Source organism: Peromyscus californicus, unplaced genomic scaffold (assembly GCF_007827085.1).
Source record: "Peromyscus californicus insignis strain IS unplaced genomic scaffold, ASM782708v3 Scaffold_19__1_contigs__length_69161282, whole genome shotgun sequence".
Lineage (NCBI taxonomy): Eukaryota > Metazoa > Chordata > Mammalia > Rodentia > Cricetidae > Peromyscus > Peromyscus californicus.
Genome location: NW_026294491.1, coordinates 10,534,480 through 10,553,487, shown reverse-complemented (window position 1 = coordinate 10,553,487; position 19,008 = coordinate 10,534,480). Strand labels below are relative to the sequence as shown.

General features: G+C 47.4%; 1 protein-coding gene across 11 annotated transcripts in view; it reads right to left on the bottom strand.

The window, feature by feature from the left end:
* Pcbp3 (poly(rC) binding protein 3) overlaps positions 1-19,008 on the bottom strand; it is a 204,004-nt gene that overhangs the window by 30,313 nt on the left and 154,683 nt on the right. For 9 of the 11 annotated variants that reach the window (XM_052744608.1, XM_052744607.1, XM_052744609.1 and 6 more), the window contains 4 exons: positions 7,866-8,020; positions 6,704-6,727; positions 5,668-5,700; positions 4,765-4,881 (listed from right to left, as the gene is read on the bottom strand). In XM_052744608.1, coding sequence (XP_052600568.1) covers positions 4,765-4,881; positions 5,668-5,700; positions 6,704-6,727; positions 7,866-8,020 — 329 coding nt within the window. Of the gene's footprint in view, positions 1-4,764; positions 4,882-5,667; positions 5,701-6,703; positions 6,728-7,865; positions 8,021-13,219; positions 13,245-18,183; positions 18,251-19,008 lie in introns of those variants that run through there. The other 2 variants (XM_052744612.1, XM_052744613.1) reach the window with 2 other exon arrangements.

The window sequence follows — 19,008 nt, the reverse complement described above, 5'->3', positions numbered from 1 at the left end:
GCCCACTACTTGCAGATATTTTTCCTGTGACTGGTCAGCCTGAGTTTAGGGATTTCATGCTGACACCACATTCTGTTCTGCTACAGGCAAAGGTGACAATATACTATGGGAGGGCTCAGGCTGCCTGCCCTGTCTACCACCACCAGGCTGAGGCAGCTTCCCAAGTGCCTCTTTATAACCTACCACCAGGAGGCGCTGTCTCCTCATGAAAGTGGCTCTGGAGCTTCATGGAAGGGACCAAATAAGACACTTAATAAAAACGCAGCAATGAAACCCCAGAGAGCTGATGCTTAAGCCTTCTTCATGTTTCACAGTTCAAACCACAATCTGGTATTCCATATAGTAGAAAAGTAGTTCCAGAAGATCTCAGAGATCCTCTAGGATCAGCAAGAGAGAGCTAAACAGACAACCCCAGGAAGCCAGGAACTGTGAATGGTGGACTGTCTCCTCCGGAGATAGCATTCCAACCTCCTTATCTAATTCATCTGCTGTGGTTTCCACCTGGAATGCCCCCTCAAAGGTCCACATGTTAAAGGCTTGGCTTCCAGCCTGTGTTGGGAGATGCGATGGTTAATTTTGACTGTCAACTTGACAGGATCTAGAATCACTTGGAGACAGAACTCTGGGTGGATTTGTGAGGCGGTGTCTAGGTTAGCTTACCTGAGGTGAGAAGACTCGCTCTAAGTGTAAGTGTCACCGGGGTCTATCGAAAGGTGAGCATCACCAAGATGATTGTAATAGCAGCAGCCATCTCTTCTTTGACTGGAGATGACTGGAGCCCAAGCTCCTGCTGCCATGCCTCCCCTGCCATGATGGACAGTGCCCTTGACTTGTAAGTCAGAATACATCCTTGCTCCTTTGAGCTGCCTTTCATCAGGTATTTTACCACAGCAACAAGAAAAGTAACTAACATGGGAGGTGATGGAACTTTAGGAGGCGGGCCTTAGTGGGTGGCTTTAGTATTATTGGGGGCGTGTCCCTGAAGGGAAGTGTGGGATTTGAGTCTCCTCCTCCTCTTTTTATTTGCATCTTGGCTATGGGGTAAACGGTTTTGCTCTAGCACATGTTCCTGCCATGTTATGTTGAAACCCCAACAACCTGAGTTCTAAAGCAATGGTCACACTAAATTGTGTGTGAACCCTCTAGAACTATGAGCCTTGTAAGCCTTTTCTTTTTAAGTTAACCGCATGTTTCTGCTTCTACCTGACTATTGCCTCCGGTCACTGCTATCAAGTGATGAAGGTCACTGAAGCTGTTGGAGGCGAGCATCTGAAGCATCTCGCCTCCCTGTGATCTCTTCCCAGCTACAGCAAAAGACCCCTGAGTACACTGGATGGCAACCTAAGGGGCTAAACATAAGGGGACTCATGCTGGCAGCAGTCACTGGTGGTGTAGGCAGGAAAAATGAAAGAACTGTAGGGTCCTGGGGGTTTCCATCAGACTTTCAAAGGCAAGTCTGGAAGCCCAGGCAGTATGGAGTAGGCACGGTCTGCCTTAGTTACTTTCCTATGGCTGTGATAAACACCATGACCACAAACAACTTGGGGAGGAAAGGGTTTCCTCCAGCTTCTAATCTCAAGTCACACTCAATCACTGAGGGAAGTCAAGGCAGGAATTCCAGGCAGGAGCTGATGCAGAGGCCAAGGAGGGGTGCTGCTTACTGGCTTGCTCAGTCTGCTTTCTCATACAACTCAGGGCCACCTGCCCGGGGATGGCACCACCCACAATGAGCTTGGCCCTCCCGCATCAACCAAATCAAGAAAATGCCCCCACAGACTTGCCTACAGGCCATTCTAATAGAGACATTTTCTTAGTTGAGGTTCCCACTTTCCAAATGACTTTGGCAAAAACCAAAACCAACAAATCCACAGTCCCAGTATTTTGTTACTCATGCCCTACTACAGAGTAAGCTTTGGATGCCAGGCATATAACTACAGGATTTAATGCTTTCCCTGCTAGGTTTTTGGGGTTTTGTTTGTTTGTTTTTAATGTGTATGAGGTGTTTTGTTTTTTGTTTGTTCTTGATTTTCTCCCACTTCCTGCCTTCAAGAATGTTTAGAATGGGAATGTCTACACTGTGCCGTTGTATCCTGAGTAACTTTTGTGATTTCTGTAAGGGTTCACAGCACTTTGCCTTTGTCCTCTCTGATACTCAGGCTTCTGATGAATGTTGTAATAGTTATGCTTTGGGAGTTAGACTGAATGCATTTTGTATTGTAAGATGGATCTCTGCCTTCATTGATGATATCCTCCAAATGGCCATGTGTTAAGGGCCTAGTCCTCAGTTGACACTACTGAGAGGCAGTACAAACCTAAGATGGGCCTTGTGAAGATTTTAGCTCATCAGAAGTATGCTATCAGAGGGCATTGCGGGATCCTGGACACGAGGTGGATGGTTTTTCTATGCAGTGTACTCCTACTATAATATATGGCCCACTTCCAACAGAAGCCTAAAAGCAGCGGACCTGCCTCACCATAGGCTACAAACCCTAGACCTACCTCACCATAGGCTATATAAACCCTAGAACTGTGAGCCGAAATAAGCCATTTTGCTTTCTAATGGATAACTCGGGTCTATTATACTGACAGAAAGCTGACCAGTGTATCATTCCTCCTCTTATTTCCAAACGGCCCCCAGTTGTCATCCACTCTTCTCTTATTTTATGAAAACAGGATAGAAAATACTTACCTAAACCATTCTTAGATGATCCTAAACAGTAGCCATAACCCTTGACTTCCCAGACTACCACGATTCCAAGAGCATGGGATAAAACTGGTGAATTTGGTTTCATTCAGTGAGACAAAGGGAACCACAGCAATGGTGTTTGCACACAGTGACATAGACATCTGGCCCTACATGGACATCAATGCCTTGACTTGTTGACCTTCCTTCTAAGAAAGCAATCATGACAGTTTATCCATCAGGCCATTCTAAACCTTTCATGCAGCAACAGAAGAGACTGCAAATCCAAGTCATGACGCTGCTGACGCAGCTGCATCCAGACCTGTCCCGAGCAGCTATTCTTTTCTGGCTTCCAGGTGCCTCTGCCGGACATCACTGGTCCCATTTGTCTCAGATTGATTCTCAGGCACTTTGGGAAAGGACCCTGAGACTTGTCTGGTGATGGACCTTTAACTCTTCAATCCTCATGCCAGCTACTTCAGGGCATGGCCAGCCCATCACTCAGCACTCTTGTACTGGTCACGAGAACCACCATGCAGAGCCCCCACCCCAACCCGTGACAAGCTGGAGAGGAGAAAAGACTGCTTGAATCCTCACTGCTTCTGGCAGAGGTGACTAATGGCATCTGAACCCTAGATGTTTGGTGGACTGTCCCCACCCACTGGCATAAGCATAGTAAATGGCAGCTTACTCTAGATTTCTTGCAAGCTGGTCATGGGAGCATCTGCGTTGTTGTGACTACATCCTGCTATTCTGGGACCGAAGAGCAACTATGCATCATCTCAAGGCGGGACCTATCAGCTCAGTCCCTGGGTGGTTCTCTTGGCCTGGGCTGGGCACCAGAGCTCTTGGATTCAAAGCACCTTTCAGGAACTGTAAACAGCTTCTGCTTCTGTCACGGTGGCCATGTGCTTTCTACTAGTACCCTGCATGTCCAACGCACTCAGTACATGACACAGAACAAAAAGACCAGGGTGCTCTTGCAACACTGGTGGCCACCAAGACAGCTGAGCCCTGCATACTGAACGTCTGCTCTTAAGCCTTCCCTCACTGGCTAGCTTCTTACAAGGGCACATGAGAAATGCAGCATGCAAACCAGTGATGGCCAGGCCATTGGTGCCATGAGAATGGCCCATACCTCTATATAGCAGCTTCTGTGGCTTCAACTCAGGATGGGTAAAGCTTGGGTACCCATAGTTTCCCAAAGACTTGCTCCCAATTCTAAGTCAGGGACCACCAGAGAAAGCAAATCCTTGTTCTCACGACTTTTACAAGAAACGTGGTTGCCAGAGAGTCAGTCATCTCCAGTTCTCCTACCCACAGCCATCCATAGGGTATACCTAAGATCTTCCCTCTGCCCCAGTGACAAGTGAGCTCTGTATATACAGTCGGCTTGTTCTCATTTAGAGGGGTCTTTGCCTATACCCACAAAACCCACCTCAAAATTTGACCATCTCTCATTTGTGACAGAAAAAAAGTCAGTTTGATCACCATATGTGCATAAACATTAAACAGAGACATTAACGACATGAAGAGTAGCTAGCTCACTGAGAGCACACAGAAGTATCACATATCCATGTGTATGTGTACATCTCCCAACATGAAAACATACTTCTACCTCCAGCTAAGACACAGCTATATCAACTCTCTGGCGAGGAGGGCTGCTGCAGTGGGTGTAGCCGAGACCAGAGTTGGGCCAGTCAGGGCTTTGTCTGGGGCCATGTGGCAGGCAGAGCAGGGGGACTCCGAAGGTACAAGTACAGCCTGAGACATAAGAGCAGTCACGTGTCTGGTGGGAAGCCTGTGTGCTGAGGCTCTGCACGGTGCCTGGGAAACATAAAGGAGGTGGCCTTCTCCACTGGGCACATGTAGAAGTGGTCAACCTTAGGAATAAGAAAGGGTGCTGACCCTCCAGCTGGACAGAAGCAGGGATGAACACCTGGGGTATTGAAGGTGAAGAGAATTCCTAAGGTAGCCTGGTCACAAAGCAAGCCAGTTCCTCAACCGAGTGAGACAAACAGATGGGTGGGTGCAGGAGCCAGCTGGAACCGGCCTCATGCGGGTACCAGCCTGTGCCTTACCTCCTCAAACTTGTATGCTATCATAGCAAAGGCCTTGAAGATGGCATCGGTCGGGCCTGTGATGGTGACAATTCTCTCTGGGCAGTTTCCCTCTGAGATGTTGATCCTGGCGCCGCTCTACGGTGGGAGAAGAGGAAACGCAGCTGGTAGAAGGGGAAAGAGGTCCCGGGCGGGCCTGGCTTCTCTAGGCTTGCCTGGCTTCTCTAGGCTTGCCTGGCTTCTCTAGGCTTGCCTGGCTTCTCTAGGCTTGCCTGGCTTCTCTAGGCTTGCCTGGCTTCTCTAGGCTTGCCTGGCTTCTCTAGGCTTGCCTGGCTTCTCTAGGCTTGCCTGGCTTCTCTAGGTTTGCCTGGCTTCTCTAGGCCTGCCTGGCTTCTCTAGGCCTGCCTGGCTTCTCTAGGCCTGCCTGGCTTCTCTAGGCCTGCCTGGCTTCTCTAGGCTTGCCTGGCTTCTCTAGGCTTGCCGACGACCTCAGGCAGACACTAGTGCTGAGACGTGCTTGAAAATCTCATTCTAAACAGGGAGGTCCTTGCCAGAAATCCCCATCCAAGTAGAATTTGTAAGGTTTTATTGTTGTTTTTTAAAACAGGGTCTTGTGTAACCACACTGGCCTTGAACTCCCTGTGCAGTGGAGAACGGCCCTAAACTTCTGCCCTTTTGTCTCTGTCTCCTTGGTGTCATCATGCCCTACCAGAGTAGGATTTTAGTTAGTAACCAAATCCCAGTGATTCCTAGAACGTACACCCTCTGCAGCTAAACGCTGCATGCATAGCATGTCAGACAGGATTGCCCCTCTGCCTTGCATCCCTGACACAGGGACAGGTCCAAGAGAGCCACAGGCAGTGCTACACCCGCCTGGCCAACCTAACCTGGGGATAGGGTGACTCTAGAGTAAAGCATACTCACCTCTTCACGCATCTTCTTCACTGTTTCTCCTTTCTGGAATGGAGACACAGAGAAGGAAGTCTGTCACTGCCAGGTGCACAGAGGGGACATGGGCCTGGCCCAGCCCAGCCCTGGATGCTGGAAGCTGCCAGCACAGTGAGCTGCTACCTGCCTCTAGTCTACTCCCGGCCCTTGCCTGCCCCCGTGAGTTAACTGGTCTCTTTACTCACTGGGCCACACAATCCTGGGGTACCTCAGATGAAGAAACAAAGGTATGGGAAGGGAGGCATATTTACCCAGTGGCAAAGCTGCCACTTCGGGCAGGCTTTGATCAGAGTCAGACATATTTTCATGACAGCATCACAATATGGTATCAGGGTGAGTCTGTGGCCAGGGGATGCCCAGCAGGGGTTAAGCCTGGTTCAAACACCTTTTCATGAGTGGTAATGTCCTGAAAAGCCCTTTCCAAAGAAATATTAAGAAAAAATTGGGACACTGAGCAATTAGAAGTTCCCCTATACTATACAAGTGCAGGGTTACCAGAGATGACCAAAATACAGCATGCTGGGAGGGCAGTGCCTGGCGCCCAGCCACACTCTCTCACACAGGCTTCTCATTGGTCCTTTCTCCATGGAAGCATCTTTTGCTTTAGGTGTATAAAGAGGTGTTACTAATCTCCTGAAGGTCGTTTTGATTACAGGAATCCTGACGAGTGCAAGCACGTGACACTTCCTGGGGTATGAAGCCCAGATGTACCAGGCACAGAGATGGTAAGAATAAGCTTCATAGTGACCAGCTGGGGCCCTGCCAGCACCCAGGAAGAATGTTCCCTGCATGGTTCACCCAGAGCCAAGAACGAGAGTCACGGTACTGTTGTTCAAACAAGGAGGGGCGCAAACAGGGCCGCCAGGGCAGAGCTCCTTGGGACCCTGACTTCCTCTAGCATAGTATGCCTGCCAGGGGCTGTGTGCCTGCTGAGGCCAGTCAGCACCAGGGGCTACTGCTATCTTTGTCTCTATCACCTTATAGAGAAAGGCAGAGTTCACTCAATAATTACCTTCCCAATGATGCTTCCAACTTCCTGTAGGAAAAATCAAGAAAGAAAGATGATGTCACAGAACATTCTGGGGCTGAGGCTTCTAGAAACAGTCTATCTGACATGAGGGGGAATTAAGGTTTTTACAGTGTTGGGGTGGAACCAGGGCCTTGTATATACCAGACAGGTACTCTCCACTGAGCTGCACACCTGTCCCAAAGGAGAGCTGCAACTCTGGTCAACAAGACATGTCTAGGTTGTGCTGTCCAGCTCCTCTGTGCCCAGCTGACCAGGGCTGATGAGGGACAGAGCTGAGCTTCATCAACAAACTTCCTGGGAGGAGGGAGTCACCCATGCACTTAGGAAAACCCTGCCGCAGACGGACAGGAAACGACGCCTCGGCTGCTGTGGCTGGCTTTACAATCTAGGACACTTGGAGCAGCTACTGGCACAGTCCCCACCATCCTGCAGTCGTACTTCAGTGCCTGTGGGGTATATGATCACCTGTCCCAGCCCACAGGACAGCCCCAGCAAGGTTCTACTATGCTGTGTCACTTGGGGCTGGGCCAGCCTGACTTCCCACCAAGGGAAATAACCTCTTCCAAAGTGTGCCCTGCTTTTCTCACTGTAACCAAGCCCTCAGAAATCCATGTGGAAGGTGCGGTGTGGGTTCGGGAAACAAGAGGAGGGAGTGGTCAGCTCCAGCCCTTCTGTCATAGGAACTAGAGGCCAATCAGTAGAGACTCTCATATGGGAATGTGCTACAAGAAGGAAAGGACACTTTCCACCACAGAAAAGGGATGTCTGCGTGCAAGAGGACATGCTTTCTGGGAAGCTGGATGTCCTACAACTGTTGTTCTAGTGGCCAGCCCTGGCAGAAAATCTTACACAAAAACTGGGAGCTAGATTTCTCGGGGGAGAAGTAGAGAACACAGCACCAGCCTTGTCTTGCTGGGCTGGGCGGGAAGGCATGACTACTGGCTATGCCGGACAGCACCCGCCTGCAGGTCACAGAAACTGGGGTATTGAGTCACAGGTGTGAGGTCAGCCAGTCTTGAGTAGCTCTAAGGAAAGTATGATTTGGACTGCACATGCAACCCCTTTGTAGTTTCAAGATTGTGTAGAATAAGGAGTACAGAGCAAAGCCCCGGCAGGCAGTGCCCTGTCCTCTGGCCCGCATTACCTTTCCATGCATCAGTAGGCGGATGGTCAGGGTTACGTTCAGGCCACCTTCTGAGACCTTAGATTCCATCTTTCCTCCAAAATGTAGCTCAGGGTGGTGGCTTAAGGTGCTGAGGGTGCTGTGAGGAAGGATGGATGGGGCCCAGATGGCGTCACCTGCAACAAGAAGGCACAGCTGTGACCAAGGGTACTTACTTTTCTTTGGACCTAGAACCATGTTCTGGCCTCCAGGGGAGTGGGTGTGCCACTGTCACCACCATAGGAGAAGCCCAGAGTTGGGTCCTAACCATGTGGCCCTGTACAGGTCACGAAAGCCCTCCAGACTCAGTTTCCTCAATCATAAAGGATGCCTCTCTTGGAATCCAGACAGCCAGAGGCACTCTAGGGAAAGTCAGGGCTGGGCTACCCAGCCTGGTGAGCCCCAACTCCTCTAGTGTTTCTTCTGTTTACTTTCCTGTCACATCAGAGAGCAGACTCTGGGGTACCATGGCCCACCCCGCCCCCTTGAGAGCCCTTTTCTACGACTATCTAGAAAGGCTCCTGTACTCATGTCCCTGTAGGCCCAGTTATCAGCAACCTTCCCCAAGGGGACTTCAGTGTCTGGTGCTGACCTGCCGCTGTTCTCCCACTAAAGCCAACCTGCTCTCTCTGCACAGTGCTGTTCACAGGCTTCCTGAGGATAACCTCTAACGGCTAGCTTCACGGGATAAATGAAGGCTTTAGCTTATTATCTGCAGGCAAAGAGCGATTACAGGTACAAGAGTATTTGTGGGAAAGTGACAGGATGACTGTGTGCCAACATGGGTGCCCTGAGATCAGGCCTTCCTGGTGAGCAGCTCTTGTCACTGAGTTCTCCACAGGTTCTGGGCCAGCACTGTATGAGAGAGCAAGCAAGCAAGAAGCTGGCTCACCCCCATCCTGGAAATACCAACAATGCTAGCGAGGCTAGCACATACACCAGGGCCATCCAGAATGACAGCAGAGGCTGGGGAGTGGCTTGGGAAGGAGTGGCTCCACTAAGGTTTCTAGAAGCAAGAGACACAAGCTGTCCATTCTCAGGAGATGCTCTGGAGCTGGCGAGCATGTGAAGAGAAGGCAGGTCAGGAATGTAGGGCCTCAGCTCTACAGTAGGTTAGGCTCTCTGGAAGTAGATGTCTTATGTGTGGCTGCTTGCTGCTCTGGGCAAAAAGCATAGGCAGATGAGAAGTACTGCTGACCAGGACATTTGCATAGGCTCCAAGGAATGCTGGACCCCAGCTAGAGCTCACAAAGAAGGATCTCAGAACAAAACAAGCATCTGGTTCAGGAGACCGACGTGACATTAAATAACACATGTCTACGCAGACACCCTGTGATAAGCGGAGCCAAGTCCACTTACAGAAAGTGTTTTCTGCTAAGGTTGATTTGCAAGGGCCATAAACTGGATCACACTGTGGCTAGTCTGGGGCATCTCCTACTCATCATGGGGACAGCAGGGCCCTGTGGCTGTCTGTTACATAAATGTTTCCAGCTCAGGAAGGAGAAAGTAGGTCAGTGCCTGCCCCTGGTGCTTTCGGCTCCAGGCTGTCAGGAGTGATCAGTCACTTGGGCCAGTGCCTTTCTGCATCAGAGGATAGGATAGACACACACACACACACACACACACACACACACACACACACACACACACACACACACACGGGGGTAGGGGGTGGCACAAAAGCTCTCTGGGAGTGAAGAGCTGTCTGTAGAACAAATGAGATTGTCAGGGTCTCTCAGACTTGGAGACGGAAAAGCATCAAGCTAGAGCACTGTAGAGGTCTGCTCTCTCGGTCAAAGGGTCAGTAGGAGGCAGTAAATGTGGTTTCACCCTGAAGCGGTATCTCCTAGTCCAGTCCAGCTGTGAGCACCTCCTGCCCTCATCAGGCTAAACAGAAGCATTCAAACCCCTGGGACAACAAGTCCTGGCTCATGGTGTTAGGGGCAGGCTGTGGGGAGCAGGAAGGAACCATGCTGTTCTGCAAAGCCAGGGGGATAATCAAAGGACAGTAAGGAGTTTCTCCATGCCTGGATGACTACAGAAGCCGGGGAAAAACCTCCACCCTTTTGCTTCCCACCAGGGCACAGTCAGGAGAAACTAGCTGAAAAGGAAGGCCAAGGGCCAGAGCCTTAGCCCTTAACACCAAATGTTCAGGTTTCAACAGAAATCACCTGTCGTGCCAAGACTTGTGGAGATTTCAAAGTGGATGAAGGGCAATCAGCCGATGCCAATCCCAAGATGACAGAGACATTAATATTAGCTGACATCTGTGAGTCAGCCATCGTCACAGTGCTCCTTAGAACAACTAGGAATATTCTTTGTGTGGTGGTGGGTGGGTGGGTGTATGCACTGTGCATATGGAGACCATCTCTCTCTGCCTTGTTCCTTTGAGGCAGGGTCTCTGGAACTTGTGTTCTTTAGCTGGTCAGGTGGCCAGCAAGCCTCAGAGATCCACCTCCCTCGGGGTTAGGTCTGCAGGAAGCATGGGGCCGTACCCAGCTTATGTTGGTGCTGAAATCCAGACTCAGGTCCTCACGTCTGCACAGCACTCTTCCCTACTGAGCCATCTCTTTAGCCCAATGAGAAGACATGGGCTCAGCAGAGAAACACAATTCTTACTAAATTAATGACGATAGAAAGAAGGGGCACAGTGGAAGTCAAATGCCAATGATGGAATAGGGGTATGCAGCAAAGCCAGCGGTCTAGACGATGGAACATCAGGGACTACAGCCAGGCAGGCAGGGCCTGGAGCCAGGCAGGGCCGAGAAAGAAAATGCTGCCAGATAAGAACCGCGGGTCCGGGAAAGTGGGCATTCAGGAGTAAAGGAGAAGATGGAACTCCAGGATGAGGGAAAACCAAGAAACTGCTGCCAGCGGCTCCACTCCAGGAGCACAGCTGGGGAGAAGCTTCCACAGTGGTGGGAGAGGTTACCCAACACAGCAGGTAAAACGTGGTAAGTGGAAAGAAGGGTTGATGGACATGATTAACATACATATACACATTCCCTATGGACTCACCATAGGGAATACCACTGGACTGTATAATAAGTGCTGATAATCATGGTTTTGGAAAAGAGCATGTTTAAATGAGGGTAAATACTATAGGCTTCTGTTCTCTTGTTTCTAAAATTATTTCTGATGATTAAAGTAAAAATTATTGCACTGTCTGATATGAATAGTATATTGGCGCAGGATAAAGGAAGGCAAGCTTTCTGCCTCCCTTTGAAACTGATAAAATGATGTCATGAATTATTAACAAATCAAAATGGAATTTTTAAAAAAGCTTAATAACTCTCAGGAAGGCAAGGGGAAACCCTAAAAGTCAGATAAAAGAATACACAGAAACTAAAAGTGAAATGACAAATTTGAGCCCTAACATCTCCATAATGACATGTAAATAGTGTCATTTAAAAAGTAACAGTAGACTAAAAACTGGTCCTATGCTGGTGACAGGAAACTGACCACATCGAAAAGATGGTTCCCTCGGTGAGCAGGTGTTGGGAAAACTAAAGATCTGTATGCTGAAGAGTAACGCTGGGATCTTATTTTATACCATTGTGTGTGTGTGTGTGTGTGTGTATATATATATATATATATATTAAAAATATATATATATATATATATTTAAAACTCAACAAAAACAATGGTGGAAGATTTAAATGTAAGATCTGATCAAGAAAATCACTAGAGGAAAAACTCTGTGGCATTGGTTTGGGCGATAATTTTTTTTTTTTTAATGATCCCCAAAGCCCAGGAAATAAAAGCAAATATAATAGGACTAAATCAAACTAAAAAGAATCTGCTCAACAAAGGAAATAATTAGCAGACAAGAGAAAATATCTATAAACCAAACCTCTGATGTGGGCTAATATCAAAAACAGTATATTTTATAATAAAATAGGTAAGGATAAGCTGGCAAGAACTTCAGTAGACATTTCTCAATATAAGGAAAATAAGAATTAGGGACATGCAAATGAAAACCACAGTGAAATACCACCCAAGCCTTTTAGAGTGGCGGTTATCAAGAGCCTAAAATAATGCTAATGAAACAGGAATTCTGGACACAACTGGCAAAACTGTGAATATTCTACTATTATGAAAAACAGTACGGAAATTCTTGCAAAAGTCAAAAACAGAACCACTATAGGACCTGGCAATTCCACTCGGGCATAGATCTAAAGAAAATGACATCTGCACCCCCATATTCACTGCAGTGCCATTCACAGGCCATGAAATCAACCAAAGTGTCCAGTAACCCAGGGATTAATTAGAAAAGTATATATGCACAATGGAATACTAATCTGCCATAAAAAAGAATCATGTCATTCGGTCAACATGGATGACCCTGCAAGACATTGTGTAAAGTGAAACAAAGCAGGCACTGAAGGATAAATACTGCACAAACTCACTCACTCACTCAAATGTGGGATCTTAAAAAGTTGAACGCAAAGCGGCGGAGAATGGAAGGGTGAAGTGGGGGAGGGATTCTGGTTAAAGGGTATAAAATTTTGCTAGACAGGAGGAATGCCTGCTAATCATGTGTCTTATAGCATCATTAGAATTCACAATTTCATATTCTTAAAAATCATTGACTTGTAGTGAACGATCTCATCACAAAATTGGTAAGTATATGAGGCAGTAGCTATATTAACTTGCTTGACTGAGTCATTTTATACCAGAGAACACTAATTAATAGAACTTTGCAACATATGAAAATAATTATGCATAGTAACACTAGGATTTGGAACTCTACCAGTGCAATCCACCAAATTAACAGAAGAAATACATAGTTACATCAATGTAAGAAGAAAGGCATTTGACACATTCCAGTTTTAGTGCCCATACAAGGTTTTTAAATGACAAAGTCTAAGAACAACTACCAAAGGCCAAACTTTGACCTGTTGTGGCCTGGCCCAGACACACACACACACATGTTAGAGAGCAAACTCTGTGTTGGACAAGCACTGAGCTACACTTTTAGCTTCTATTACCCTTGCCTTGGATCACATGGTTGGGCAAGTATAGCTAGATACCCAGCGAGTACCCAAGGGAAGACCACATCACCTTCTTACTGGAACCCTGACGCATCTTCCCACCTCCAGGCCGCTTCACCTAGAGTAAGTGCCTGTGCACAAGGTGTTCTCTACCACTGCCCCCAGCTCCTCTGACCCAGCTCCCGACTCCCTTTGGGGATGGCTAGGTTCTCCTACATATGTCTCAGGGACTTCTGCAGAAGGGCATTCTGGGCACCTCCATTTTACCTGGGCCTGTTACCATCACCAGATTATACTGTGTTGGTCTGGTTTGTGGTACTTTATAAAGCAAAAGAGGCTTACCTGGCTCATGGTGCTGATGGCTGGAAGTTCCAAACAGCAAAAAGGTGGCATCCCGGTGAGGACCTCGGGCTGCCTCAAAATATGGCAGAATAGCAGAGTCGGAAATGGCCACAAGCAAAGCAGGCTAAGAACACGGGAAGGCCTCCCTCCACAACCTACTCTCAAAGACTTAGCTCCGGAGGACCCACATCAATCACTGCTAGCGGTGGTACCCCATAACCTAACTGCCTTGTACGAGGCCTCACCTATTACAGATCCCACCACCTCAACGTTGCTCCACTGAGGACCACATTTCCAACATATAGGCCTATGGGAGAATTCCTCAAACCACATCCAGACCACAGCAGTCGTCCTCAGTGACACTAAATCCTACTCCTGGCCCAAAGTTAAGGAACAGACAGTTCGTACAATGAATACTGCACCCAACTCAATTTCTGTGGCTTCATAGAACACTCTGAAATCAGAACTTAAGGATGTCTGCCCCGATACCCATACACACCCAAGATTCTACAGTCCCTCATACTATATACATACACAGGTTCCAGCTACATCCTTGGATTTAACCAACTGCTATTTGAAACTTCTCATTCTAGAAATTCTCAAAATGCTCCCCAAGGCCAGCCTTCAATTTGCCACATGCCTAGCAGCATACTGAGTCCAGGTCCCGTCAGGCTTTGCTGCTCAGAGTCTCAGTCCCCTAGCGCACAGTTGGAGCACCATTCTCCCATGGTAGTTTTTCCTGTCTTGAACACATAGCAGATTATGTCCAAATGATATGGCATAAAACTACATAACATTTGTACTGTCTCCCTGTATTGTGAGTCATCTGAAGATATAAATAAGGATATGCATATGTTACATGTAATACTATACCATTTTATAAAAGACTTGGCACTGGATTTTGGTATCTATGAGGTAGTGAGCCAATCATCACAGATATGTCTCCATGGCTCCCCAGGACATTTACCTGTTCATTGCTTCATCCACTCACTGAGGATTTGCTGTGGTCAGGGTACAATGGAGGAGGCACAAACTTCCAAGTGTGGGGGTTGGGGCAGGATAAAGCATGTGGTATCAGAACCCTGATACCCCAGACCAATTTCTACCAGAGGCCCAGGCAAGTCTTGGCAGAACATCTGGGAATCTGGCCCCAGACCTCCAAGTGACCATTCTCTCAACTCAAGGCTCAACCTGAAGTGTGAATCCATCCATTTTCAGAAAGGAGAGGAGGCTTACTGAGGAAGGGAAGGGGTCTTCCCAAGGCCAGTGAACAGGACCAGGAAAACTGTCATGAACTCAATCCATAAAATAAAACCCTATGGGAATCTTTCAAGCTCTTGAATGTAATGCCTGCTTTTTCTTCAACGTGAAAGCCTGGGGTTTGTTCTGACATCATTCGTTTCTGGCTCTGTCTCATCAATTCCTTCCTTCTGCGTGGTTGCTTTGGTTTCTTCTTTAAGTTTCCACGGGTGGAAACTCAAGACTGACCCTTTTTTTCCCAATGAAGCATTTCTCTTTCTAGAGGCTGAATCTACTAGTATTTACTCTGATAAACTTTAATACATTATTTTTTTATTGTCCAACCAACCAATTTCCTTTGATACTTCTTCACCCATTACATTATTGAGATGTACATGCTTTGATATTTCAAGTATTTGGATGCTGACATACATTGTAATTCCATTCCACTCTGCTTAGAAGGTAAATTTCATGATTTCAATTATTTAAAGTTGTAGGCCTTACAATATTAGTATGTTACACCGACTACAGGCTACTAAGGGAATGACCCCATGCACAGCATCATCTTTTGTACTGTACTAAGTGAATGACCCACATGCACAGCATTATCCTTTGTCCCAGAGTCTCACTCCACTCAGTTTTGCCCATCTGTTTTATAGCCATCAGTCTGGTTTACTGGCAATGATTTGCCTTCATGTCATAGACTGCCCCGTTACCCTCTGTTCTGTTACTGAGTCCATACAATACATTACTTTGGTTATTAGATTTTTGAGTTCTAAAATCTTCACTTTTTACGCCTTGTATTCCCTTTCTACTTGTTTCAAAAAGGTGGGTTCTGGGCCATCCTTGGCTGGTACCGGCCAATCATTTCTCCCACCATAGCTTGAGATTCTTGGGTTTTTATGTCAGGTGTGGACGCTCTGAACACTATCATAGGACTGTAAATGTAGCATAAATCTTAGGTAGAAGTTCTAGGTGGTCAGACCCAGGGCCTCCTATGCACTACAGTTTCAATGTCAGTGCAACTTCAAGAGGTTTTCCAGTGACATTCTGCTGTGCTAACATGTACTGTCAAGTTGGGCACACATGGGCACAACAGCAAAGCCCTTGTGGGGTGGTCATCTCCCGTGGGTATTTTTGTCAAAGGTTTTGCTATGCTGCATGCAGTCAGATCTGCACACACAGAGCCTCATCCTGGGAGTTGCATACAACATTAAGTAAGGGATCATTTCTCACACTCATCCTCTGTGAGAGTCCAATACCTTCTGGTAAAAAGCCAGTCTTATCTTGCCTACCACTGCATGTGCCTCCAGGGCCAGGATGAGCTGACAGAGACATAGAGAAGGGATGCTTGCAGTCCTTACATGCTGGGCTTTGTCCTTCCTCTCCAGAGGATTCCCTTTCCTCTATGTTTAGACCTACTGGCCATCACTGCCTTGGGCAACCCACGGAGAATTGAAGAAAAGAAAAACAAGAGAAAGGAGCAAATAGTGGCGTCTTTGCACTGCACCTTACAGGAGCTCCCTCGATGCTCCACATACCCAAGTACAGCACTGATCTCAGAACTTGTCGTGTGTACCTTTGGGCAGAGCTGCCTTGATATCCAGGCTGGAAACCAATGACTGGGTGCTAGTTTTAGTCCTGGCCTGTCAGCTATCCCTGACACCACAGGGACATCTTTAGCAGCTGCTCCACACATTCTGCCCAGAAGGCACAGTAGGTCAGTAGGTAGGAAAAAGTAGTATGTGCTACATTTTGACTACAGCCAAACCTTTTCAATTTTATACTGATTAAAATGGCAAAAAATAGGTTTATAACCAGCAACATTATAGTGAAATTCTGAAAAACCAAATTGGCTAATCATTCTTTTAAACAGCATTCAAACCAGCTAACGCTGGTAAAGTAAATATTACTGTAGTAAGAGCGGCTGTGTTGTTCAGCAGCTGCAGTCAAGTGCGCTTGGTGCATGTGAGTCTGTGTGTATACACTTCCTGTCCTAGCTCGACAGCATGCTCGCCTCTGCTTTACATTAAGTAAGGAGGTGCTATGAAGAGAGGCAGCAGGCAGATTCCAGGCCAGGCTCTTGACCACCAGGAGGCCCATTATGCACTATTTCCATGCAGCTCAAAAATGGAAACTAGCAACCTGGGGTTCAGATTGGAAGAGAGAGGCTTTATATTTTAAATGTCCCGATGGAAAGATTTCCTCAGGAAGTAAACTTCAGGGGAAAAGCAAAAATAGATAACAAGCATCCTGGATCTTGCACCAGCAATCACTTCCACCGTGGGTGCAACTTCCCTGAGTCTCTCATTTTAACAGCTCTCACAAAGATAACGATGCCAGAGCACTTCCAGCAACACATCAGTGACCATGCAACCACAGTGAGTGCCTGTCAAGGCCACTGGCTCTGGCCTGCTCTCATTAGCTGTGCTCTATCCAGGGCTGCACCCAGGGCCTCAGCTGTCTCGAATGGATGTGGGATGAAGAAAAGCAACCAGACTTGATTTATTGTGTTTAACAGCTCACTGCCCACATCAGGCTGCATGAGGCAATGGCGGCAGAAACCGACAGAGCCGATTAGCTGCTTCCTTCTCCTGAGAGACTCACAATGTACAGAGGTCCTCGAGGCCATGCAGGCTAAGGGAGATTTCTGCAACGGAATGCTCTTGCCAGTCATAGTTAGCGTTAGAAAGAGGACTGGGATGTACACAAGCCTGGTTTCAGAAAGCTTTCTAAACGGCCTGTTCAGCTGTCACTCAAGTGTCAGGACAAAAAGTGACGAGGCTAGGACCAGTGAGCTCAGCCCTTCCGTCTTGCTCTGGACCTTACACACGGGCCTCGTCTGGAAGCTCTTCTCTTCCTAACAATGGGCCAGGTTTCACTGAGTGCTTCTGACAGTTCTAAGTCTGACTGAAGTAAAAAGGGCCTTGATGTGCACCCATGTCAGCACACACACCTATCTTTCAAATGTCCTCATTTTTAAAATACCAATTTCAAGAGCTATACTATTTTCCATGTAGAGACAGGGTAGGCCTAAGAGCCAAGTTGAATCTTCTGACATTACAGACACAGAACTGTATCTCCCATTCATGGCCAAGCCCTGCACCTCATGTAGCAGCTTCCCAGCATGCTCTTTACCTCCCACAAACACTCTATTAAAGCAGGAACTCAACCACAGAAGACCTTCCATAGGTCCACAACAAAGAGATTCCGGAACATCCTATGTCGTCTATCTTTCTGCAGCTCTCACCAGGTACCAGGCATGAAGGGTGAGTGGCTACAACCATCATAAGTAGGGCACGGTGTGGAGGGGAAAGCAGACTTGGGGCTAGGACAGCTTAAACTAATCATGGTTCAAAGTCAACACTGGACCCTGTCATGCCTCACAACTCTATGTCCCATATGCTTCATATAGACCAAACCTCTAGAAGAGAAAGGTCAAAGTCCAACACTTAGAATTTCCTGTGGCTCCAGGATCCCGGAGAGAATGAAGAAGAGGATGGGGTGAGATATCCCTGGCCAGGAATGGTCCTGGAAGATCATCCAGGACAACTCCCTTGAATGGAAAAGGACCAGTTTGGCCACTGCTAGAGGATGTCTGAAAACCATGAAGATGAGAGCAGGAAGGGGCATTCTGGGGTAAGCACTGCAGGACAGAAGTAGCAGAAGCCCATGGAGACCACCCAACATGCAACAGCAAAAAACCCCATGTCTTCTGATCTTACCTGCAGGTCACCATGCAGTGTAGTCCTGCAATCTGGAACAACGACCTAAGCACATAGTTGACTTCTGAGAGCACTGCAATGGACCAGGGCCTGCAGAGCAGAGAGGCCAGCCAATCAGAGCCTGGGGCCAGTTAGAGCTACATGTAGTTATGAGCAAGGAATCCTAAGACATCTCCAAACTAGATTAGAAGTTTTAGCTAAGAGACTAAATGTCTTCCTCTTGGAAAGTACTGAGGGGGCAACTTGCGTGTGATGGGCTACTTTGGGATACGTAGCAGATGCTCCTTTCTACTATGGCCATGGTGAGAAACCAGGAAGGAAGAGCAATGGTACAGAGGATAAGGTGGGCATATGAAGCCCAAAATGACCCACAGGTGACAGTCATAAGGGATCTGATCAGAGTAACTAAGCTAACATATTTATACCAGCTGGGGTTAAAAATCAAATTTTTAAGAAGATACCATTTGGAAGAATATAAAAATTCAAAGTTGGGGGGTAACCCTAAAAAAGTGATATGCAAAATTTCTACAGAGAAAACAAGATCTTATAATAGAGAGGTGCTAAAAACCTAAGAGGCCCTGAGAGACTCAAATAACCAGAGCTCAGGACATTGATTCTTTCAAACTGATCTACAGAGCCAATTCTTTGGACAAATTCATTTCCAATTTGAAACACTCGTGGGGTCAGGAGCAGGATGACAGTAACAGGAGCTCATGGAAAACGTTCACCATGCAACATGGACCCCAAACTTTCTGACCTAATCGCAGTGCACTGCACAGACCAGCGCTGTGATGCTGCGCTACGGAGGAGAAGCAGCAGCTGAGA